General features: G+C 45.0%; 2 protein-coding genes across 3 annotated transcripts; one reads left to right on the forward strand and one right to left on the reverse strand.

Annotated features, from left to right (window-relative positions):
• The first annotated feature begins 218 nt into the window (after positions 1-218).
• Positions 219-19,124, forward strand: clip3 (CAP-GLY domain containing linker protein 3). 2 transcript variants are annotated; one of them, XM_026192492.1, is made up of 14 exons: positions 219-367; positions 4,357-4,770; positions 6,194-6,333; positions 7,994-8,087; positions 9,239-9,400; positions 9,482-9,600; positions 9,986-10,222; positions 12,055-12,190; positions 12,816-12,971; positions 13,055-13,186; positions 13,346-13,469; positions 13,752-13,819; positions 13,917-13,989; positions 14,215-19,124. In XM_026192492.1, exons 2-14 carry the CDS (start codon positions 4,380-4,382, stop codon positions 14,267-14,269), a joined length of 1,887 nt encoding a protein of 628 aa, XP_026048277.1. In that variant the 5' UTR covers positions 219-367; positions 4,357-4,379; the 3' UTR covers positions 14,270-19,124. The 2 variants fall into 2 exon arrangements, with proteins under 2 accessions (XP_026048277.1, XP_026048278.1); XM_026192493.1 differs by lacking the exon at positions 219-367 and adding an exon at positions 11,745-11,795 and having other exon boundaries at positions 4,662-4,770.
• Positions 19,125-22,252: 3,128 nt separating this feature from the next.
• Positions 22,253-23,746, reverse strand: LOC113036711 (uncharacterized). The gene has a single exon (XM_026193156.1). The coding sequence runs from the start codon at positions 23,284-23,286 to the stop codon at positions 22,519-22,521; it is 768 nt and encodes a 255-aa protein (XP_026048941.1). The 5' UTR covers positions 23,287-23,746; the 3' UTR covers positions 22,253-22,518.
• Between the last annotated feature and the right edge of the window lie 281 nt (positions 23,747-24,027).

The raw sequence follows: 24,027 nt of genomic DNA on the forward strand, positions 1-24,027 counted from the left end.
ATTAACTGCGCTGGGTTTCTATCATATGATTGTATTAACAAGCAGCTGAATATGTGTATCTAATGGAGAGTGTCTGTGTATATAAAGGCGTCTTATTCCTAAATGAAGGAATAATTATTCAGCTGATCCCATTAAAAAAGTCATTTCTTCTCTGAAAGTGTTTTTATGGCTGAGCGGCGGAGAGGTGAGCGAGAGAGGCGGTGGAGCGACGCAGACGGAAACAGCCAGAACCGTCTGGGCGGAGAGAGAGGGAGGACTATATACAGCGGCGGAAGGAGCGCAGCGTCACAGAGGTGAGTGCTGCGGAGCTGCCATCAGACAAGAGAGAAGCTCGTCACCCACTCATCAACCAGCGGCTTGTTCTCAGGTAAGTAAAACACGTCAAAGCGCAGATTTGAGTCCGAGCTGAGCTTCATTTACGGGGTTTGGAGGCGACGAGACGATGGAGGCAGAGCAGGTGCTTTAGTGAGGATGACGATGCTGCGGAGGAAGGATGGAGAAAACAGCAGCAGCAGCTTCAAATCTCTTTAAAGTGGCTCCGGTGGGCTTTAAGCAGCCTGCCGATGTTTTCATTGTGTCACAGGGGCGTTTTTCCCGTCCTGGCCTTCACTGCGCACATCGCCACAAACGCGCACCGAGCCCGAATCCCAACATTTTCATCACTCAGCGTCAGAAACACGCTGCGTGGGGAGGAGACCGTGGGTTCGGGCATGTTCTGACTCGGTTTGCAGCGATTTTGTCTTCATGTTTGGTTTGATGTAAAATGGAGGCTGGGTGGAGGAGGAGGAGGATGCTGAAGCTGCCATGGCCTCCTTCCTCTCCTCCTTTCCTTCCTCCGCCTCCCACATCACGTGGCGTCTAACAGCTTCTAACCACCACAAACCCACACAAATATCGCGCAGCTGTCGCGTTATAAGCGCTCAGGTCTGCGTGTCGGTCAATCTGTAAAACGAGCTCTTTGCTGGGTAGAGCGGAGCGTTCCCAGTATTCCCAGTAAGAGATCGATCCTTCTCCAGTCTGCGAGCTGAGTGGGCCGATCTAAGAAAACACGGACATCTTTGAATATGCATGAGGAGATTTATCCATAATATGTTGGAAAGTATGGATATTTTAAATAGTGCGCAGCTTGCCATGTAATCTGTAAAAGGAGCTGTTTGTTGGTGGTAACAGAGCTTTCCCAGTATTCCCAGTAAGAGGTCGATGTTGCTCCAGTGTGTGAACTGAGCCGGTCGATTTGTGGAAATGAAAATATTTTTGTTCACGAGGAAAATTGGGGGAAATGTTCGTTTTGGAAAGTAGCAGTATTCTTCGACACTGTGTTGCAGGAAAAAGGAAAAGTTGCTTCCACGAGAAGACAAAAAAGTGAAAATACTTTCATGTGGTCCGATTCAGGGCTCGCTGGAAGGTCTTAGGAAAGTCGGAACATTATGGAACATCTGGAGATTTTAGAAATTTACTGGAAAGTTTGAATTTTTAGAAAGCAGGAATATTATGGGGGGGGGGGGGGGGGCAGTTTGTTAGCTATTCCTTAAAATGAGCTTTTTCGGGGTCATATAAAAAATCCCCTGGAGTATATTGATGATAAAATTATTACTGGGAAAGGCTTTGCTGGGATGTTTGGGGCATAAGGAAACTGCTGAATGTGTTTGTTTTGCTAATGAAGGAACGTTTTGAACACAGGACAACGTGGTTATCTTTAAAACGGGAACATCTTGGACATCGTGGAGATTTTGGGAAATACGTCTTACGTGTCTGAACACTGACTTTCTCCTGATGGTGCACATAGAAAAACCCAGAAGAGCCTGTGACTGTGAACGCGTTTGTTCCTGTTTGAGAACATGGATGTAGCACAGTGGCCTTACAAAAGGTCAAAAGCGCCTCCTTAGAGGCGACGTGCTGCAGTTTGTACCTGTAGGGACAGAAACGCTTTTTGTTTCTCGGTGTCGTCGTCCAGTCAACAATAATCTGGAATATAATCCAAACTCATGTTTATTAACACAGATGATCTCTGTTCTCAGAATGCTGAGCGTGGCTGTAACTTTGGTGCTGCTCAGGCTTTCATCAGGAATCTCTCATTTCTTTATTTTTGTTTCAGTAAATCTACATGAAGTTGTGTTTAGTACATGTGCCATAAACATGAAGTGAATACATGTAACATGTATGTGCGTGTCGCCTTCACTGGTCCTAAATCAGCCCGGATCATTTGACCTGGAAGCGAGGCGTCTGAAAACAGGAACCTCGTTAACACAGCAGAGAGCAGCAGCTGAGCTTATTTTTAGGAGATTCATCGGGATGCTTATGCACTTCACCTGTGTGTGTGTGTGTGTGTGTGTCCACGCTGACTCGTAGGGTCGTGTTGCGTAACCTCGATCGTGGCCTCAGCTGAGTCCTGTTGTCGTTGTGTCCCGCTGGGATCTCAGATTACATAAAGCACTGATAACGAGCTTAATCAGAGAAGTCAAACCCACTAAATGGTGCACAGAGGGAAGTGTTTATCCCGCTCATGCTTTTCAGGTCATTTTCACGTGTAAACAGCCCACAGTGACACGTTCAGGCCTGTTCTGGAAGATTCTGCAGATACATGAGATCCATGGCGTGCATAGACTGCACGGCTGCGTCGCACAGACATTTGATAAATAACGTGAAGAAATAAAGAAAACGCTGCCTTTAGCGTTTGAAAGCAGCCTAAACCTAAACCAGCACACTCTGCATGATGCTGACTCAGTGATGGATGCAGTCGGATGGATTTCAGCATCGTGTCCATTTGCTAAAGTGGATTTAATCCAGTCAACAGCTAATGATGGGCAGCAAGGGTTAGCGTTAGCCCTCTAAGCCACTGTGCAGTGGGTCAATTAGCCTGCTTTCAGCTCTTTCCTCTCTCTCACACACTCACACACACACCCTCTCTCTGGAGTTATACTTAGCACTCGTGTTGTGATGCTGAATGGAAACAGAGACAACAAGACGCTGAAGGAAAACAAACCTCGGCCGGTCTCAGCTGCATCCCGGCCACGCCCTCGTGGCGGAGCCGTGCGGTGGTTCGGGCCGGGAGCGGCCCGAGTACAGCACAACAAACTGCTGAAATGTTGTTACTGGCAACAAACTGCGTCACTGATTGAATCTGTTTATTTAAAGTCATTCTGCAGCAGAAACCTAAAGTAAAGCTGTTTGAAGCGCGTCACAGCACAGCTCAGAAACATAATGTGGTGCTAGTGGAATAATTATGTAATTACAAAATGTAATTATTGAGTAAATACCAAGTAATAACTAAGCTCGAGCCCAGTATTAGCAGTAGGTTTATCTGAGTAATGTTAGTTTCATGTAACAGCACAGTAATAGAATTCTAACCGTTTGGATTCAGGTGTGATGTTAAGATGCAGACGGTCATTGTCTTTATGTGCTGCCAATAAAGCTTTATTATGAGTGTTTGTGCACAGAACATTTGAAACATCACACGGAGCAGATTTAGTCTGAAACAGTAACCTCACCTTAGATTCAATCAAACATCTGAAAGGTAAAGATTTTCTGTCTTTTTGGAGCAAAGAAAATGAGCTTCTATGTGACGTAGCAGCTGAATGTTTTCAGGTTTTCTGTTTCATTTGTTTCTGGGGGAAGTTTGGATTTCCTGCTTTGATCTGTGTCCCGTGTTTTGTGGCTCTGGTTTCGATGATGTCGTGCTTCTTATGACGAGGTCTATATCGCGATGTCCTGTGTTCTGGTTCATATCATGCTTATTATCTGCAGCAGTCTCACCCGTGTCGCAGTTTTGGACTTCTTGTGGTTGATTCTGTTTCACAAAATGCGAATATTAAACCAAACAAGAGGGGCAGTCATTGCAGCTAGAAGTCTTTCAGGTCACACGAGACAATGTGACAGAAACAGAACCTCAGTCCGCAGGAAAGCAAAGGAAGCAGCTCCTTTTAAAGACTCAGTGTCAGTTACAAAGACGGGGTGAGGGCACGCCAGCCGTGGCTGTTAGCACACACCTGTCTTCTCTGATCAGACTTGTACAGTCAGTCAAAAAGTGTGAAGGCCCAGCAGTCTGATGGAGTAAAACATCAAGAAAGGCTGTGAAACCTGGTTCTTCATGAAGGTCAGTCAGACTGGATGGTGTCCTGACCGAGGACGTAAGGCTCCCTGAATCAGGGATGTCCTTAGTTATTAGTATTTACTACTCACTGACAGTTTGTGCTCTCCAACATCCAGCTTCCTGTTTCAACCTCTGCTTGTATTCTCATTAGTGTTTGAGGAGCACAAACGCTGAGAATTCCTGAATAAAATGTGAGCAAAATGTTGTTTAAAGGACAAAATAATAGAAAATCTCATGAAAATCTGTTACTGCGTCCTCTCTGACAGGCCCTGCTGCAGAATCCCTCATCATGACAAAAGAGGAGAACCTGGAGGTGCAGGAGAAGGAGAGGCACGACCGGGAGGAGCAGGAGGAGGGGAGGGTCCAGAGAGAGGAGGAGGAGGCGCTGACTGAAGAAGAGGAGGAAGAAGTAGAGGAGGAGGAAGAAGAGGAAGAGGAGGAGTATGAGCTAGAGGAAGAGAGGGAGCAGGAGGAGAGGACAGAAGTGGAGGAGGATGAGGAAGAAGAGCAGCAGGAGGAGGAGCGGGAGGAGAGAGAGGAGCGCGAGGAAGAGGAGGAGGCTCCGGCCGAACCGGAGCCAGAGCCCGTGTCTGTGTCCGAGTACCAGAGTCCGGTTCACGAGCCGCGGCGCCGAGCCATGGTGCACCCGTCCGCCCAGGCACCGCTGCCCAAAGACTACGGTACGTCATACCACCTTAAATTCAGACACCTTAAATGCTGCCAGTCACGCTGTTAAAGTGGAGACTGCTGGAGTCACAGCTCACTGTCAGCACTCACAGTCTGACTGATCGGCCTGTTGTATTGATGACAGCCAATCACTGTTCAGTAAGCAAATCACCGCAGTTCACGGAGCAGCACAGCAGAGGGCGCTCTCAAGCTGACTTTTACTCTTTCAGCATTAACTCCTACTCTGTGCACTTCCTGCTCCCTAGGGGGCGCTCTGTGGAGCTGTAGAGCAAAAATATAAATGTGAGGTAAATGTTTGGTCCCGACAACAGCTTCACTTTAATTTTTAGATGTTTCTCACAGGTTTCTGTTGTGTCTGAGTATTACTGATGTTACAGCACCACAAGCTGCTTAATGGCAGCTGCCATTTTGATTTGGGGCGTGAAGCAAACAGCAGCAGAGACTGTGTAGCTGCATCACCTTCAACCACCGCAACCAGCTGCTTCTTCTTCTTTAACTTCTAACGTCCGGTTATCTTTTGGGAATGGGCGCCATTGAGGGAGGACGTCCTTTAGTGACCAATCAGCTTGCATTAGCAGAATGCATTTTATAGATAAAGTTACACATCGGTGGTATTTTATTTCAGTCCCATTCATAAGACCTTCTCCATTAGTACCTACTCGGATCCACTGATTTTCCATTACAACCCAGTGTGCGTGCTTGTCGTCATAGCAACATATCTGCATGTCATAACATGACTGCCACAACAAAGGTGGACGTCGAGGTGATGATATACCTGCTGCTCAGTCTGTGGCTTTTCTCACACTCTGGATCACGGCGTCGTTTTTGTAGCCGTTTCCCTCGTAGTCAAGCTTCAAAAATGGTGGTTTGGATTTTCGTAAACAATCGAGTGACGCTACTGACCAGCCAGTTGGTGGGATGAAGTCTGACGATGTCACATTTTAGTACCTGCTCGGATCGCTAGGAACCCCGAGTGAGCAGGTACTATGACTTAATGGAAAACCCTGAAAACTGTAGCGAATCGTGCTGAGTCGATCGAGTAGGTACTAATGGAAAAGGGGCTATTGAGGACAAGCTCATGAGCGCCCCCTGCTGTGCCTCAAGATGAATATGCAGCTGATTTCCTTCATTGTTATTAGCAGGAAGTGGAATGGCTCTCCCGGAGCTGCTGACAGTGAGTCGCAGTGGGGCAGGTTGTCAGGCTGATGGCAGTGAAATAAAACCCTCCTCAGAGCTGCAGAGCCTGCAGGAAGAGAAACTGCAGCACTCGCAGGTTATTTCTGATTTGATGACGGGGACAGATTCTTCTTGGTGTCACCGTCTGGAACCATCTCCTGCCTGCTTTCCTCGCTCCTTTCCGTTTACCTTTCTTTGTCTCTTTAAGCTCATCTGTGATTTCTTCCTGTTTGCGTGCAGTGTTCACCTTCTTCGACCCAAATGACCCGGCCTGCTTGGAGATCCTCATGAATCCCCAAACCACGGTCCCTGAGCTGTTCGCCATCGTGCGACAGTGGGTTCCCCAGGTGCAGCACAAGATTGACATCATCGGCAATGAGGTGAGAACATAAAAGCAAAAAGAAAAAAAAACACTGGAAAACCTGCAGTTCCTCTAACGTCCACTAGAGGCTCCAGCAGTGAGTCCGTCCCCACAGACTCCCCTGTTCAAACTTTACAGCAGAAATAAACACGTTTACAGTCTGATGCATAAAAACTTGCTGCTTTCTACACATAATTTCCTGATTCATACATTCATAGTTAATTTTTTAATAACTTCCATTAGGCTTAAACTTTGGGGCTCATGTCTCCGTTTTTGAAACCTCGGCAGTGCTGCAGCTTCTCTTTCAGCCTGCTGCAGTCCTCTGTGTCACTGGCTTAAAGCCAACACTGATTCATTGTCACATTGACCCAGATTCAACCCTCTGGACACACACACACACACACACACACACACACACACACACACACACACACACACACACACACACACACACACACACACAGTGATGTCTCTCTGAGCAGCTCTTGTCAGGCTCTTAAAGCCTGAATGCTGAAAGCTTCTGTTCAAAGCACAAATTATGGTCCATGCAATTAAAAAATACAGGCTGGGAAGATTATTTATTATTGATGATTGATTTGGACTGGATACCAGATAACAATATGGAGGCTCTTCCATGTGATAAAGTGCTCTCTGCATCAGACACCTGTATGTGCACTTTGATTGCATCACCAGCAGCGTCTCAAAGGTTGTTGCTGCCGTTACTTTATTTTTAGTCAAAAGTGAGAAGAAGCTGCTGTGCCAAGTTTTTAGCAACCATGGTGACCAAGGCACAGATACCATGTAATTGTTGCTAAGCAACATGCAAATAACATCCTAGAGAAGATTGGATGCGCGGGCCCCACAGCTGGACATGCTGTTTGTCAGATCACTGCACTGAAAATGCTCCAAAGCAAACCTAAAGCAGCAGCATCCATGTGCATCATCAGGCCCATCCGCTCACCGTAACCTAAACAATTATTTAAAGAAATCCATCCCTTAGGGAGGGGAAAGGTTTATGAAGGCGGCATATCTGTACAGACTTTCTGTAATGGTCACACTGGCAGCAGCGCTGCACACAGAGAGATGGTGATAATGACCCAGTTAAAATGGCTGCATGGAAACAGGAGGCAGAGCAAGTGGTGCAGAGGGAGAGGGAGCGATGGAAAATCAGTGAGGCTTCACCGTGACTCAGCGTGAAGCCGACTCAGCCTGGAGGAAAGAAAAACAAGGAGAGAGCGGCACAGCGACAATCGCGAAGAAGAAATCAGCCAACGAGCTGGAAGGCTGGCAGCCAGCACGGCCAGGATGTGAACTCAGGGTTTTCCCACTTTAAAGTTTATTATACAACCATAACATCACATGTAGGAGCGATATACAGATGTTAAATAAAATATTATAAATGTATCCTCAGCTATCTGCCCCTCCTGGCTTTATTTAACGTTTTTGTTTAGTGTGACAGGAAAGTGACGCCTAAAAATCCAGAAAACTGAAAGCCTGATATCAATAACTGCTGTGTGAAAACCAGAACATGCTCTGACACGATTAAAAAACCCAGAGTACAAGTGGCTCTAAACAGAAAGGGAAAGTTCCAGAAGCCTGCACGTGCAGATATCAGTTTGTAAAGTTTTGATGTGAAATCTCTGGTCAGGTTACCTGTAACTGTCTTTCCTCCGTCTCAGCTCCTGAAGCGTGGTTGCCATGTGAACGACCGCGATGGTTTGACCGACATGACGCTGCTTCACTACAGCTGCAAGGCCGGAGCGCACGGAGTTGGTAAGTTACTTTATTTGATACTTATTAGGGAAGCATCGGTCTAGAGGTGCACCGACCGACCGACCAGAGACCAGGATCAGACAGTTCCTGACTTAATTAGCCTGTTTCATATGCAGCATACACACAGCGATGTGTTCAAATACTCAGTTGCAGACTCACAGGCAGGTCGTTAGTGTGAGGCTGTGGCTGTTAGCGAGCTCTTCGCTGTGAGTGATGGAGACAATAGACCTCGTAATTCACCCTCAGCCAGTTAACAAAGTTATCCAAACCTCAGCCGCAAGCTAGCAGCCTCGGTATGAGCAAAGGATCAAGGCGGCTACGAGCAAAACTACAGAGACGAGTGAAAAACAGAAAAAAAGTTGCTGGCTCGGTGACGTCGGGTGAGGTCGGGTATCCGGCAGCAGCTCATTTCACTTCACTTTCAGCACTTTCATTAGTTCAGTAGTTTAAGTGAGAGAAACTCACCACAGTTCATGTTCAAAAAGGTTCTTTAATTATGAAGAAAAGCTGCTTTTTGCTTGTAAGGCTGTCAGGTTCTTAGAGACATCATCTAAGTCAGCAGGACACATTTGGAAAACTGGAGTCAGTGCGTCTCTGTTAATCATCCCAGAATAAATATCTGACAAATGACTCTAAACGCTGATATCAGCCCAGAATATCACAAATCTTCAACTTTACCATCCTGGGTCTAACTCGACGTTACTGCTGATGACTCTGACTCCACCCACGAGAAAATAATAAAACTATTTACATATTTTTCCCATAAAACTTCTGTGAAGAGTTTGTGTTATTACCTGTGAAAACTTGGCCCTCAGGGGGTTGAATTCTAATAATCACAAATCACATGAAACAAAAAAATCCCAACAACACACCAAACCAACTTCAGTCCAAAGTCTCAAATCCTTCCACCCTCGATTCAGAAGAGATTTTGCTTCAGGAGGAAGAGCAGAGGGGCGATCCTTGTTTCAGGTCCCACGTTCCTCTAGTTCGTCCTGATGTAACAACTGGGAATAATGCCGACTCGAGCTCTCACGTGGTTCCAAGTTATTGTACAGGGCAGCTGCTTGGACCTGCTCTGGGGCGGCCGGCGTCTGTGCGTGTGGTGGATTCAGCTCCTCCGCGTCTTAGTTTCGTCCTCATTGTGTGTGCAGGCGACCCGGCGGCAGCGCTGCGTCTCACCACTCAGCTGATCTCGCTGGGCGCCGACGTGAGTCTGAGGAGCCGCTGGACCAACATGAATGCCCTGCACTATGCCGCGTACTTCGATGTCCCGGAGCTGATCCGAGTCCTGCTCAAAGCAGCCAAACCCAGAGGTAATTTCTACACCAGGCAGTATTTTAGTGGTCGTTCTGAAGGTAACAGGAGGTGAGACTCTCCTTCCGTGTTCTCCTCAGTCCTGAACTCCACATGCAGCGATTTCCACTATGGTACGGCTCTCCACATCGCCGCCTCCAACCTCTGCCTGGGTGCAGTCAAATGTCTGCTGGAGCACGGAGCCAACCCCACCGTCCGGGTAAGGACAGCTTTCCTTACTTACTACTGGGGGCTAATTAAATGGGCTCATCTCCAGCTCCATGTTTGTTTGTTTTTAATTCATGAATTAACGTAGCTTTGCATAATTTTCAGTTCAAAGTAATCCTTCTTTACCTTGTCCCGGTCCTTGGTGCAGACCCTCAGTTCTTTTTAATTCTGTAACAAGCCTTTTTAGCTTCTGCCGAGCTCTCCTCTGATTGGCTGATCCAGTCTGTGAAGGTCTGAACTGCAGGTGGAGGATAAGGATAATAAGACTGCTTCAGCTCCTTGAGTTTTTTGTGCTGCTGTTCCTTTAAAGCTGAAATCCAGAGACCCTTAATGGTGATTTATCGTCTCAAATCTGACTTTCTGACTTGTTTCTGCAGAACGATAAGGGTCAGGTTCCAGCAGAGGTGGTTCCCGACCCAATGGACATGAGCCTGGACAAGGCGGAGGCGGCAATGGTGGCCAAAGAGCTGAAGCAGCTGCTACTGGACGCCGTTCCACTGAGCTGCAATCTTCCCAGAGCCACGCTGCCCAACTACGACAACATCCCAGGAAACCTGATGCTGGCCGCTCTGGGGCTGAAGCTGGGAGACCGCGTGGCGCTGGACGACATGAAGGTCAGACACGCTGAGATCGAACTGGGATAAATGGATTGACGGACATTGAAACAACAAATGTTCTGTATTTCTGCATAAACATGACCTAAAACATCACGGTCCTGAACCTCTGAACATCCACCAGGTCAACAGTGACCTCTTTAGGGTTAGAGGTACAGTTTGGTTCACGTCTACTCACTTACATGATATTTGTGCTCATATGCAGACTTGCAACAAAAGACCGAACTCGTGTAAGAGACTAGATTTGGAAGGTGGCATCTTCTAGTTTCTGAGCCGGTGCTTGTTTAGCGTGTCGCTCACATGCAAACTACCCCTAAGATGTTCTGTGGCAGCCTGGTGGATGGAGGTCAAGGAGACTCAAAGAGATGTACAGGAAATTACATTAAAATGTTAGATTTGTATTTTTTAATACTCCAGAGGGTTACAGGTATGTGGACCTTTGCTTTGGATATTTGCTGTGAGCCACCTCGTGTATCAAAAACTACAAACGACCTTTTCAGGCAGCTGTTGAGGGATTTGACTCCATTCCCAGGTACAGGCATCCTCAGCTCTGAGAGGGAGGGGCTCTGAGTCAGGACTTCTTCTTCTTTGTAGGATGCGATGATGGTTCTTGTGTTGCTGCACGGTTCAGTTCACAGACAGGTCTCCTGATATTTTCTGCTAATTCTAAGTCAGAATTCATCGTTTCATTGATGATGATTGATTGACCACCATGCTTCACTGATTTAATGACGCTCTTATGGTTGAATGCAGCATTTTCTTTCTTCTTATCGAAAGCCAGAAGTTGTACTTTGGTGTCAAAACTCTCATTCCAGTTTCCCTCCTGCCTGGAAACTAGTTTTGTCTGGTTTTTGGAGCAATGCTCTCCAGGTTAGTCCAGTGTTTTCTTGATGTTCACCTGGGGTTTCACACCTGGATTGATCTGGGTTGACATGTGGAAGGGATCGGTGGTTTGGAATTTGCTCCGTAGGTGGATTTTCGAGCAGTTTCTGCAGGATTCTGTTCATCTGGACGTTTTCGGTGGGAGAAACGTTTCATCATCATCAGGTGACGTCTTCAGTCTCAGCTGACTGCAGGTTTCAACCTTATAAACAGGACATTTGCACAGTGACTGAAACCTGCAGCACTGAAGGAACAATGGCTTTACTTGGATGAGTTGATGTTTCTCCCACTGAAAAGTCTAAATCCCAACGAACATATTCAACAGATTTACTTACCTGGATGATCGAGCATCAAGTCGTTATTTTTGGTCGGCAGATTTTCAGAAACTAGAAGATGTTACATTTCAAATAAAGTCTTGTTTGAATTGCAGTTTTTTATTAACAGCTTTTACATTTGGGCGTTTAAAATAGGACCCTGTAGCCTTTGGGGGGGGGGTTGCCAGTGGATGTTAAGAGGTTAATCTGATCGGCAGTTTCTTTTTAACAACATGTAAACAGCAGTGTGTGTGTGTGTGTGTGGTGGCAGTTTGTCCTTCACACTGTGCTTCTTGAGCTCTGAACAGTGTGTTTTCACTGTGCAGCCCCACAGAGACCAGAGCAGAGACGACAGCCCGGCTGCAAAACGCAGACAGGTTGGTTGGAGTGGCTGGATTGTAGACTAACTGAAGTGACTCACCACGCTGCCAACATGTTGTCTTCCTATGAAATCACCGTCACTCCATCTGTAGCATTGATGTCACGTTCGTCCCTTTCATAAAACACAGCAGCAGACACCCAGACTATCTGCCCCCATGCAACCTAACCAGAAAAAATCTCTTTTGCAGTCATGCTCCGAGAGTGCGAGAGGTCACCTCTGACTCCGCCCTCTCTTTTTGTTTCTGTGTCTCTCAGGCTGGCACTCTGAGGTTTTGTGGTACTACAGAGTTCGCCAGCGGGCAGTGGGTCGGCGTGGAGCTAGACGAGCCAGAGGGCAAGAACGATGGCAGCGTGGGCGGCGTCCGCTACTTCATCTGCCCTCCGAAGTTAGGTGAGAGATTTGTGGTTTCTACAGGCGAGACAAAGACTCCTTTCATTTTGTTCCCGTTAGCTGAAATCAAGTCACCGTGTTAAGTAGCGTATTCTAGGCGACTTTTCCCAGGATTTTTCCAGTTGCTCCGGGTTCTCACAAGTGAGTTCTGATCTGCTCCCCATTGGATGTTCCCAGAAAACCTCCAAAGGGGAATCAGACAAACCTAACTCAAGTTTAGTAATACTTCCTGAATCTGCAGGAAGTGACTGTGGCTCTTCAAGACCTCCAAGCTTTAGAACATCCAGCGAATCAGTGAATACATCAGAGAACGTGACATCTAAAGACGTCATATCTCTGTTCATCAAAAGCATCACTAAAAAACACAGGAGGCAAACACGAAGAGTCCTTCCCTCATTTCACCGTTTAAAGTCATCTCCTTGTTCATGTTCAGTCGGCTGTCCCTGCTGCAAGTCCTGGTGTGAGCTCTTTGATTTCATCGTAAACAAACTCACTGACCGACTGTTCTTGTGGAGGCTTTTGGTGGAGAAGTGAGACTTCTGGAGGAGCACGCTCGTCATCTTTCCAGCATGGAAACAGGAGTTGTTGCTGTTTCTCACTGCGTTGATCTACTTCTGCCCTGCAGGGATTTTCGCTCCAGTTTCAAAGATTTCCAAATCTGTGGACCAGACGCCTTCATCAGTCACCTCCACCCCAAGAACACCCCGCATGGATCTGGCCTCCCGCCTCGCAGGAAAGACCAAGAAGGAGAAAGAGAAGAAGGAGAAAGAGCGAGAGAAAGGTAACCGAGCTACAGTCTTTGCTAATAGCTTCATTCGATTAGGTTTATCTGTGCTTCTCATCAGTTTTGTTCTGCATTCTCAGCCCAGAAGAAGAAGGCTTCAGTAGCCAGTCTGGATCCAGAGGGAATGAATGTGGAGGTCGGAGATCAGGTTCTGGTAGCCGGACAGAAGCACGGCATCGTTCGTTACTTTGGCAAGACAGACTTTGCTCCAGGTGCGTTTGCTGATCCTCAGTCGGTTCTCTGAACTGTGCACATGTGGATACTTGTAGGACTGTGTTGTCTGTCCTTCTCCAGTCCGGAGAAACTTTGCACTAATCCTGCAGAAATGCTTATCAGACAGAGCAGCTGTGACCGGATCTGTGTCCCTGCAGGTTACTGGTTCGGTATCGAGCTGGACCAGCCCACAGGGAAACACGACGGCTCGGTGTTTGGGGTCCGCTACTTCAGCTGCCTGCCCAAATATGGAGTGTTTGCTCCGCCCTCCCGTGTCCAGAGGTGAGGATATGTCGAAGGTACCGTGATGTTTTAGTGTGTGTAATAAATGAGAATGGGGAGATAATCAGCTTCAGGATTAATTAGCTCAGAAATTCTTCCAATGTTGGAAATGAAAAAGATTAAATATATGAAAAAAACTGAAAATACAGCAGAGCATTAAAAGCTGTGGAAGCTTGGCGGGAAGCTTCAAAGTAACCAGGACGATGTGACATTAAGGCTTTTTAAAATCTTTGATTCCTGAGCGACGCCTTAAAAGTCGCCAATAAACACTGTTGTTGTCAGAATCGGAGGCCCTAAGGACGGCTCACAGAACGACAGCTCCACGGTGAAGAAGGTCCACCAGATCACCAGTAAGTGACGACCATAGTGTTTTATTATCATTCTTTACCCCTGAAAACCGTATTTGTCTCCTTGTTCTAACAAACGTTGTGTGCTTGTGCGCTGCAGTGTCACAGCCGAAGCGTAACTTCAACACGATGCGTTCTCCTAAAGACCTCACGTCTGAGAGCTCCATATCCAGGTCAGCCCTGCTCCGTCACATTACAGTCCTGTGCTCTTTGCTGTTCGGCTTTCTTGGACTTTTTGACAAGAGGAAATTTTGGAAACGGTTCAATTTGAGCTTTTAAAAGAAAAGCAAAATAAAACTGTTTTCACCTTTTTATCAAAAGTCCAAATAAGTCCAGCAAAGCAGGCAGGATTAGACTTACTGAACCCTGCTCTTCCTCCTCCTCCTCGTCTCCTGCAGGCTGCTCTTCTGTTGTTGGTTTCCGTGGATGCTGCGCGCTGAGATGCAGTCCTAACTACGCCCTTCCTCTTCTCTCTTCTACTCCACCACCAGATCAGTCTCTCCGCTGTACTTGCTCTCCATCTTCTACTCCTGCTTTCACCGACTTTCGCCGTCGTCAGTCAAACTTCTCGTGGTGACCCCGTCCCCCTCCTCTCTTAATCTCAGCCCAGAACCTCCTAATTTAGCCGTTCTATAGCAAAATCTATAGTGCCTTGTATCTGATCAAAACGTTCCGCATTCCTTTGAAGAAACCGAGAATCCGATTCCTCCAAAAAACCCAACCTTTCACGTCTTCTCACCTCATCGTCCCAGCTCGGTATTTGTCCGTGCTGTGCTGTCATTCGGGGCCTAACAACAACCACAAAACGTTCGTTTGTGCTGCTACGTGCTTTTGTTTTTGCTGCTACTAGCTTTGGGTCTTAAACAGATTTTGTCATTAATGCTAAGCTCGGCACAAGCTAGCTCAAACGTGGACAATAATGCAGATATTCAGCCTGTGCTTTGTGGTTTGGCAGATGTGTTTGTTAAATTCTCAGACACTTTCTGCACAAATGAACAAGAGCAGCGCACGAGAGCTCAAACAGTTTGTGCAAAATAAGTTTGTCTGCTCGTCTGAGACCAAGAACCTCTGCCGTCTCCGCTTGAGTTAAGATGTAAAAATCCCGAGTGCATGGAGGGAAAATCCCAGAAAACATCCCGACTCCAAACTGTTTGAAACTCAGAAGTGAAAACAGGGTTTTTACTTGAACGCAGCCAATAATTGTCTGTAGGAGAGTTTATTTCCACTGCTGATGTGTGAGATAAGTAAGTGGTTCTTGGCCTCCGGGTTGACTCGCTGTATGTGGAGGAGTGTGGATGCTAACATTTAATAACAAGAAGAAGCTTTATCTTTAATTTACATTTTTCCATTTTTCCTGACCACAAAGAACAGCTTTGATGTTTATCCTGCTGTTTGTCAGCCGTTAATCTTTAAAGGTACTTTTAGCAAACGTCTGGCAGGAAATGCAACGCACATTTTCACCACAAGGTGGCAGCGCTTCATCTGAGCTCCAGTGTAGTTTTCCACCAGCACTACAGTCGTCTACATGCACAGAACGATTTTTGTGCTCCAATGAATAAAATAAGTCTGATTAGCAACATTTGTACGAATGTTGAGCTAATTTTAGAATTTCTCGTGAGCAGTTTAGGTCCACCTGGTGGTCGACAGAGGTATTACACCAATTTGCATCTGCAACATAAATGTCTTTGACATAAAGGCGCAAGCTGGTTTATTTTTTGAAGGATTGAATCTGCTTTTGTCCAAGAATTCTTTACAAAAAGTACCTTTGATTATAGTCACTGCTAATCAGCGTACTGCCAATACTCGGACACTAATAACAGGCTCCAGTTGTAATCTGTTAACCATAAACTGCTAACTGACCCAAACCGTTGACGTTTCCGGCCCCATTTCATGAGACTGTCATGTCTTTATGTTGCCTCTGAACACGAGCTTCAGTTCCAGCTAAATGTGATGTCCAGTCCATTCAGGGTAGAATATGTCTTTGTAATATTAAGCGTCCCTTCATCAGCGCCTCCATTTCGAGGTTTTTAATGACCTTTACTTAAAAGTTTAACCCCCAAACGAGCTCCCGAGTCCAAATCTTTGATCTTCCTCTGACCCTCCTCTCTCGCTCCTCTCTCTCTCCATTTAAATAAGACTTTGGTATCTTTTGTGAATGTGAGCATCCGCGAAAAGAAAAACACAAGCTAACCTAAATGTGTGCTTAATGGTAAATCTCTGCATAACTGAGAAACAGCAATATGTAAACAGTGTACCTATCTCTGTGTGGAAACGTTTCCTGTGTTAATGTCTCGTTACACTCTGTGAGCACTCGATACAGAGAGATGAACACACTCGCGCTCGGATGGCCGAGGCTGCTGGGGCGAGCACAGAGAATAACCGGGCAAGCGAAGGGATGAAATCCATCCTCAGTTTTGATCCAAGTCAAGTGGAAAGTGACCCAGATGCCACCAGGAAGACCGTGGAGCGTATTTGGTGAGGTCAGATCCTCAGTTTGTGCTGCTTCATTATTCTGTTATCTGATTCTTGGACGGAGCATTCAGATCTCATGAGCAAGACCGGGCAGATTTGGTAACTTGTTTCCAGAGATGTAAAACTTTAAACTATGAGAATTATGAAATATGACCAACCACCTTCCTGCAAACACTGGTTGAAGGTCATTTTAGAGAATGATGAGGTCGTTAAGAGCCTTTGAGGCGGGGCTTGCCGGTTTTTCTCTCCGTGTGCTCTGCAGCCTCGGCCAAAGGAGACATTTGTGGTTGCTCGTGCACACTGCTGTGGATAATGTCCTGTTTGTGCTCGTGGAATCAGCTTCAACGTTATACTAACGAGAACTGCAGTGCTTTTGCTTTTCCACTCACCGGGCGCTCAGTTTAACTCAGTCAGCTGCAGGATTTAGTCCATGTGGTCACAAACCTTTCATTCCTGCTTGAACTTGACCTGAGCCTCGCCTCTGAATGACTTAACCAGACGAGCGGTAGGTTGAGTCATGTCGCGTTCCCCACGGACACAAACTGGTGTCCTGGTAGGACTGTAGTAAATTTAAGCTGCTTTAAGGATGTCCTGAAATCATCATGGATGAGATGAACACAAAAAGTCAGTCCTGCATCCATCGAGTTGTTGGAACCGTCCAAAAGTGTCCTGAGAAGCAGCTTTTTGAAAAATGGGACTAGACGTTCGAGCGATGTGCAGATGACTTACTGCTTTACCTTCACAAATAAATATCACAGCCACAGCCCAAACAAGCCAGACGAACCGGAGTCAGTCCACGTGTCGTATTTGCATCTGTTTATAGTTTCACTCTGGAAATTCATCGCCACAAGTCAGCTGTCGTAGCACGGCGTTCAATGCTGAAGCTCCACCCAGTCGGGCGAGCGTTAGTGGACCGCAGTGATGGTGGAGGTTTGTCTTTGTACAGTAAACGTACAGTAACAGTACAGTCGATATGTCGGTTTGAACGTAGCGTGCTGTGTAGATGTGGAGCGTCACCAGTTATTAATCTCACGCTAAAGGAAGCGTTACAGACGTTTTTATCGCCACATATTTTCACTTTGGTTTCTGTATCCAAGGCCGTTGCCGCTCCTTTTGCCTGATTTAGCTCTTTAACTACAAACTCTCACTTTGTCGTTTTTGTTGATTGGATTTCAAACATGCTTTTACTTTAAGATTGGTTTCCTTACTTTGAGGCAGCAGGAATGTTTGAAATTTTGCATCCTTGTCGAGATTCAGCCACTGAAACTCCGTCACGTCGTAGCCATCATCTTCTCCTAATCGAAACCAAAATGTGACTGTAAATTAAAAATGTTCTAGAAATGTTTCCACTTTTTGGTTTCAAATGAAAATCCTGTTTGATGCCTTCATCGCCCACGTTGGCTTCGTTTCTCCACACTTCAACAAGATGAGATGACGTTAAATACATGTATCCTGAGAATCGTGATCAGGGATGCACCGATCAAACTTTTTCAGCTCCAGTGTGGTAGCCTGGCTTTGGGTGTCTGCTGATATCGAGGACTGACCCAGGAACAGTCTGGAATGAGGAAGCAGTGATCTTTACTGATCTTTACTGACCTTTACTGGAAGCTGGAGCCTGAAAGTGAAAATTTAAAAGCAAAGAAGAGAAACTCCCGTTAGCCTCGTTATGAGTGTTGACGTTGGTCCACCAGAGGGCAGCTTCCCTGATGAAACCAAACAAAAACAAGATTATGACAATATTATCTTATTAAAGACTCACAAATACAACAGATATTCAGGAAATCTGTTTGTATTTCAAGTGTCTGGAAGACAAAAATATCATTGGTTGAACTGATTTGTGCGTCGCGTCTGTTACTTTAGTTTCCTTTGGTCCTCTCGGTCTGAGTGCTCCTCACATGCACGTTTGTATCATCCACAAATAAAAGCTGTTTGCATCGGAGGTGTGAAAAGCCTCAGAGTTGCTTTCCTGTTGGCTCCCTCCATGCTACATCACAGCTGACAGGCCCTTGCTGATGGGTGGTGTAAGCTACATACAGCTGAACGACTTGTTGAAGTGTTCGGCGTCAGACTGACAGACAACCCAAATATCCGATCAGTGCATCCGTGATCACGGTTGGTTCTGGAGAAGCGTTGTTATTATGTCGTATGAGCACAAACACGGCGATCGTCTCTCATCTTCCACAACTCAAGACGAAGCTGAGTCAGGAGTTTATTGTCAGTCGCCTCTGTGATTTCTTTCCTCCTGATGTGAAGCCGGGAGCCGTTGGACAGTTTTAGCGGCTCAGCTCTTGTTTGCAACACAACTTCTCTGCAAGCAGATTTTCAGAGCTGCACTGACGCCAGCGGCTGCTTAAAGGAAGGAAATCAGTCACGTTTGGATCAGCAGGAATGGAAACTGTGATTTGTAGTTAACTGAGAGAGTCGGTGTCCTTTAAAGAAGTGACGGCTGTCTGACGATGTAACGTCGAAATCACAGAAACGAACTCGGCACTGCTCGTTTCAACATTCGGAGTCTGAAGATTATACAGTATATAGCCTATATTTTGATAACTTCACTAAGTGTACTTTTTGTTCTCTGGTTTTGTAAAGTGTGCGTGTGTGTTACTTTAGTCCATGTGTGTGCGTCACTCCTGTTTTCAAAGTGTGTTTAAAGCCGACGGGCGCGGAAGCAGAAACAGGAGAGAAGGAGCATCGACGTCTTCTTCCTAACAGATCCTCACTGCATGCTCTCTCAGTATTTTCTCATTCGGGGTTTTCAGTGTATCTTCTCATCAGCATGAAAATGCTTCTAATAATAACAACTATGAATATAATAAAGATTTGATGTTTTTCTAAACCTTCTGTCTGCTGGACTTTTTATCTGCGTTCAGATAAAATCAGGTGAAACAGTAACTAATAAAACTGATACATTTATTATCTTTTTTTATTTGACTCATCAGACTATAAAAGGATTCACACTGACACTTTGTAGCCAGTTATCAGAGCACACCCACAAAATCTGCAGAGTGAAAATGATTTATATGCATATTTTTAAATTTTAGACAGACAATAAGTATAAATAAATTCATACTTGCAGCATAATTACATGTTGATTTTAGTTTGATGGGGATTCTTTGTGCTTCTTTCTCCCCGTGAGCTCCTCCGTGGCTCACACAGGTGTCTGTAGACCTGGGGTATCAAACATGAGGCCCTTTGGAAAATGTGAAGGAGGAAAATGATTTTGGATTTTAAATGTGGTTTGTTTGTTCTCTGACAAAGACCTCACCCACAGCCATTTATAATACACCAAAGAAATGATAGATTTCTGTAATTTTACACATTTCTTACAATTTAAGCAAAGGTTTAATAAAAAGAGTTTACTACATTTACTGCAGCAACATTTCTCTGTCACAGACTGTCCTGTGTGTACCCTGCCTCTTGTGCTATGGTTGCTTGGCCAGCCTTGTGTTACTTAGTCTCCAACAAAACGACGTCACGTAACAGCTTGTTTTACTCCAGAAATATGAAGACCACAATTAAAAATGATTAACAGTGACACCCAGTGGCCAGTTTTCAGAACACACTTTCCTCTCGTCACAGTCTTCGTCGCTACTACCCCAGTCATACCGGGATTTTTCGTTTTTATGGGCCGATGGGGTTTTATTTCTTTTCTTTTTGTAACGGGATAAATGAAAGGTGGTGGATTGGCCAGTTGGTCATGATCGACTCTGGGCTGGACCAATTACAGCCGAGGAGGTCGAACTTTAAAGTTGAGGTGAAGAGGAAAGCGATTTGTCCCCGTTCCTCTTCAGCTAGAAAGTTGCTAATTCAATCATGAAACTGATCAGTGATCAGCTGATCAGCTTTTCTCTCTGCGCCGAAAGAGGAAACTAGCGGATGTCGCGCTAAACAACAGCAGCACGTTTGATCAGCTGATGTTAGAATTGATTTAATATTACTTTCTAATATCAGCTGATGTTTGCTGGAGCCACAGCTGTAAAGCTGCTGATCATGATGGTTTGGATATGTGGTGAGAGGGAAACATGAAGATGAAACCAGGAGATGTCCTTACTGAATCATCAGAGCTGTGATGGAGAAACAGGTTTACCTTTCAGGTGACATGGATGAGTTGAAGTTATGAACTGTTTCTGAGAGACAAATAACACCAGGATCCTTTTCTAAGTAGCTGACAGCTGGTAACTGTGCAGGGGCGGGTCTAGCAAAGTGTTGCCAGGGGGGCAGGTAGGGCATTAACAGGGAGAGGGGGGCACAAAGACATACTTTTCTTTCTTATTCTCATTTAAAATGTTTTGCTTTTATTAAATAATTATCTGAATCTTACAACCAAAGTTTTCATCTGATTAAAATTTATAGAAATCCATTATTGTATTCAGTAAATATTAAGCCTAGTATATATCCTAGTAAGTTATAGTATCCTTTCCTTTGGGAAGGTACCACCTGTGCAGTCTGCAATTCTGTTGAAGAAAGATGTTGAATCTATTTAATTACTGGAGAAAAATAACAGATTTCTGTGCATTTGTTTTATACGTGCATTAAATTAAAAACGTTTTTGTCAGTTAAGCATCTTGAGGCAGAGGGTTCCCTATTTTTCTTTTCTTTTTTTGCTGGGAGTTGGCAACCCTATTAGTGAGGAATATGTAATTATAAATTAGGTTGTTTTATATTTTTAAGTACTGTCTAGAATAGCAGAATAGTGAGGACGGTGTAGGTTTAAGTTTATTACAAAGGCTTTATGGCTTTTCCTATAATACCACGGTGGGCCGGTCACTAGTCAAAATGCCCGGGCTGATTTTTTTGTCCCAGTCCAGCCCTGCAGTAACACTACCTGTCATGTGTTCCTGAATGTGCATCAATACAAAGAACATTACAAATCATGTTACTGATTCTGTGAATAAAGGCACAAACACACAGAACTGGATATTATGGATTTTAATCATAATTCCATTTATTTTCATAAACCTCTCCAAGTTACAAACGCTGCTTCAAAGGTGCGTTTTTTTTTTGTTTTTTTTTTTGAATGCTCAAAGAAAAAGAAGAATTTTATAAATTAAATTTTAGGTCAAACAGTCTGAACGAAACATTTCATCATTCATTCTTCCTGAGGTTCATCGTGGTATTGAGACAAGGCTCAGAAATGTGCAGCGTAAAGTCTTTTCGTGTACTGCCACCAGGGGGCAGTGTCATAAATAAGGGTCGTGTTCCTACTGGCCATTAAGAAGAATGCAGGTTTGAGGGTGAACAGCAGGCTTCAGGTGAACAGCAGGCGGGCAGTCTGGGAGGTGAAGATGTTCTCGGAGAAGAAGAGCGAGCTTCACTGACGCTTCCTCCGAGCTCTGCGGTTCTTAAACCACACCTGGAAACGAAGGAGACACAGAGTTAGTCTCGTAATTCTAATATGCGTGCGCATTTCGGTCTGAGAGGACAGTGCAGCTTACGAAAATATAACAGTTCAGTACCAAAACTGTAATCTTGAACTACAAACTGCAATCTTAGTGAAGTACTAATCCTTCACAGGTCTTCATCTATTAGAAATACCGGTTAAAGGTCTAAAGTACTCAAACACTACAGTATGTTGGAAGGCATGAAGGTACCTAACGTTTCAAAAGGCCCAATACTGAAAACTAGTAACCAGTGTAGTATCAGTACTGGGAACGTTAAAGGGATTCAAAGGTACTGGATCACCGTAGCACCGTCCATCTTCACTGATAATAAGCATTTAAAAGTCTTCGAACTTTTCCAGGCAACTATTTTTTCTCCTCTTATTTAATGAGTCAGTTCTACAAAACATGAAACTTCGGCTACAGCACGAGTCAAATTTAGTCAAAACAATTAAGTCAAATTTCAGGAACATTTCAGTTTCCCCATCAGTGAGTCTGCTGTCATTACATGCACCATTTACAGCGCCTGCGCATGAGACATTTTTATTGTTTTTTCCGTTTCAAAATGCAGAATCTTAAAATTGTTAAATAATAACATAAACTCTGGTTTAATGATGTTTTTCTAAAAAGTGAATTCGTATGTTGTTCATTCCCTGGCTGCTCTGTGCGCAAAGATTAAAAAAAGGCCTTTGTGTTTAATGTATGCATGTAATAAAATACCCTTATTATTTTTAATTACTTGAGTCAAAGTAAAATGGAACTTGGGAGCCTTTTGTGTAACTTGGAGGGATTTTACGCACGGACGGTCACTTGTTCGTTCCTCTCGGCCTCCTGACAGCCTCACACCCCAAATCAACATGTCGGACTCACCCTGACGGTCTCCTCGCTCAGCCCGGTGCGCCTCGCCAGCTCGGCACGAGTCTCCACTGAGGGGTACTCCGTGATCTCGAACAGCGCCTCGAGCTGCTTGATCTGACTGTCAGTGAACACCGTCCTCACCCGGAACTTGTGAAGCGACTGCGGGGGCACCGCCGAGGGCTGCGGGTATCCGCTGTAAGCCGCCAGAGGCTGCATATCTGGGGAGGAAAGGACCAGAAATGCTTTTAGCGAAGAAAGAATCAGACAAAACAGAAGCATGAATATCACAGCAAACACATCCTGACTGTGACTAAATCCGAAAAATAATAAAAGTTTCCCATTTTTAAAAAAAAAGAGTCTCAAAGTTTTGGTGAAGAAATAAAACTTGAACTGTGAGAGTCTCTGCTTACCGGCACGGTTTTGGCTGAAGTGCGCGTAAACTCCGGGGTTTGAGTAGAAGTGCTGCTGATGGACAGCGGGTCTGTAAAGCGGGAATCGTTCCTCTCCGAAGCTCATCTCTCTGCACTGCTGGCAGCCCATCGCCTGTAACGGGACCTGGACCGGCGAGGGAGCTCTGACATTGCCGATGACCCCCCGGTGATACCCGTTCGGTGGAAAGTCCTGCAGCGGCGGCCTCGGGCCGAGCTGCGGGGAAAGGATGCGCTCGATGCTGAAGTCCGACACTCGGCCTCGGTCCATGGTTTCTCTCTGTGACCCGAGAGCTCCAGCGTCCACCTTTAAACACCTTCTGCTCTTTAACATGTTAATCAGCTCCTGAATTCAGACATGAGAAGAAATCTGGACTTTGATTTGACCCCTGACCCTTTGATGGTTTGAAGTGGACGATGACTGACAGCAGCTTCTGTAATGGGTGTGTTACCTGTAACTTCAAAGAGCTCCTTCATCAGTGATGGCGCAGTTTTAGTTGTTAATGAAGTTTTTGATTAAAAGTTCAACTTTTGTTTCACTCTGAAAAGATGAAAGACTTTGGATCTTAATTAACCCCAGTTTGTAAACGCCTCAGAGACAACAGCCAAGACTGGAGCGAATCAAACCCTCATAGATTAAATGTTAATGAAACCACATTATGTAAAAACCCATAGTGTACGAAAGACACACTTCTTTACATTTGGAAACTCTGTGTAAGAACAGAATAGTTTGATACATACGAGATTTACTTTTCATCTCACGACGTTTTACATTTAAATCCCTTTAGTTCCGTTTGAAAGACCAAAACTCCTCTTTATTCTTTAGCTTCGAATATGACTTAAAATAATATTCGAGCTATGTTTAGTAAGTAAATTTAAAACGGGTCTTTTACCGTAAATTATCCGTATTTTGACAAACATTTTAAAATACAGGAGAGAGGATCATCGTTTATGAAAGCAGGCAGAGCGAATAATACTGAAAAAAAACTTTAAATGGTTTTTTATCCATTTTATTTTTATTAAACACTCTAATAAAATTCGTTTATTTATGTTTATTTTTATTGTATTTATCTTC

Source organism: Astatotilapia calliptera, chromosome 14 (assembly GCF_900246225.1).
Source record: "Astatotilapia calliptera chromosome 14, fAstCal1.2, whole genome shotgun sequence".
Taxonomy (NCBI): Eukaryota; Metazoa; Chordata; class Actinopteri; order Cichliformes; family Cichlidae; genus Astatotilapia; species Astatotilapia calliptera.

Bases quoted from the DNA above. Each gene is read 5' to 3' on its own strand.
- clip3 (XM_026192492.1), top strand. From the start codon at position 4,380: ATGACAAAAGAGGAGAACCTGGAGGTGCAGGAGAAGGAGAGGCACGAC. The intron at 10,223-12,054 runs GTCAGACACGCT...TGTGTCTCTCAG, and splicing joins TGGCGCTGGACGACATGAAG to GCTGGCACTCTGAGGTTTTG. The intron at 12,972-13,054 runs GTAACCGAGCTA...CTGCATTCTCAG, and splicing joins GGAGAAAGAGCGAGAGAAAG to CCCAGAAGAAGAAGGCTTCA.
- LOC113036711 (XM_026193156.1), bottom strand. From the start codon at position 23,286: ATGTTAAAGAGCAGAAGGTGTTTAAAGGTGGACGCTGGAGCTCTCGGG.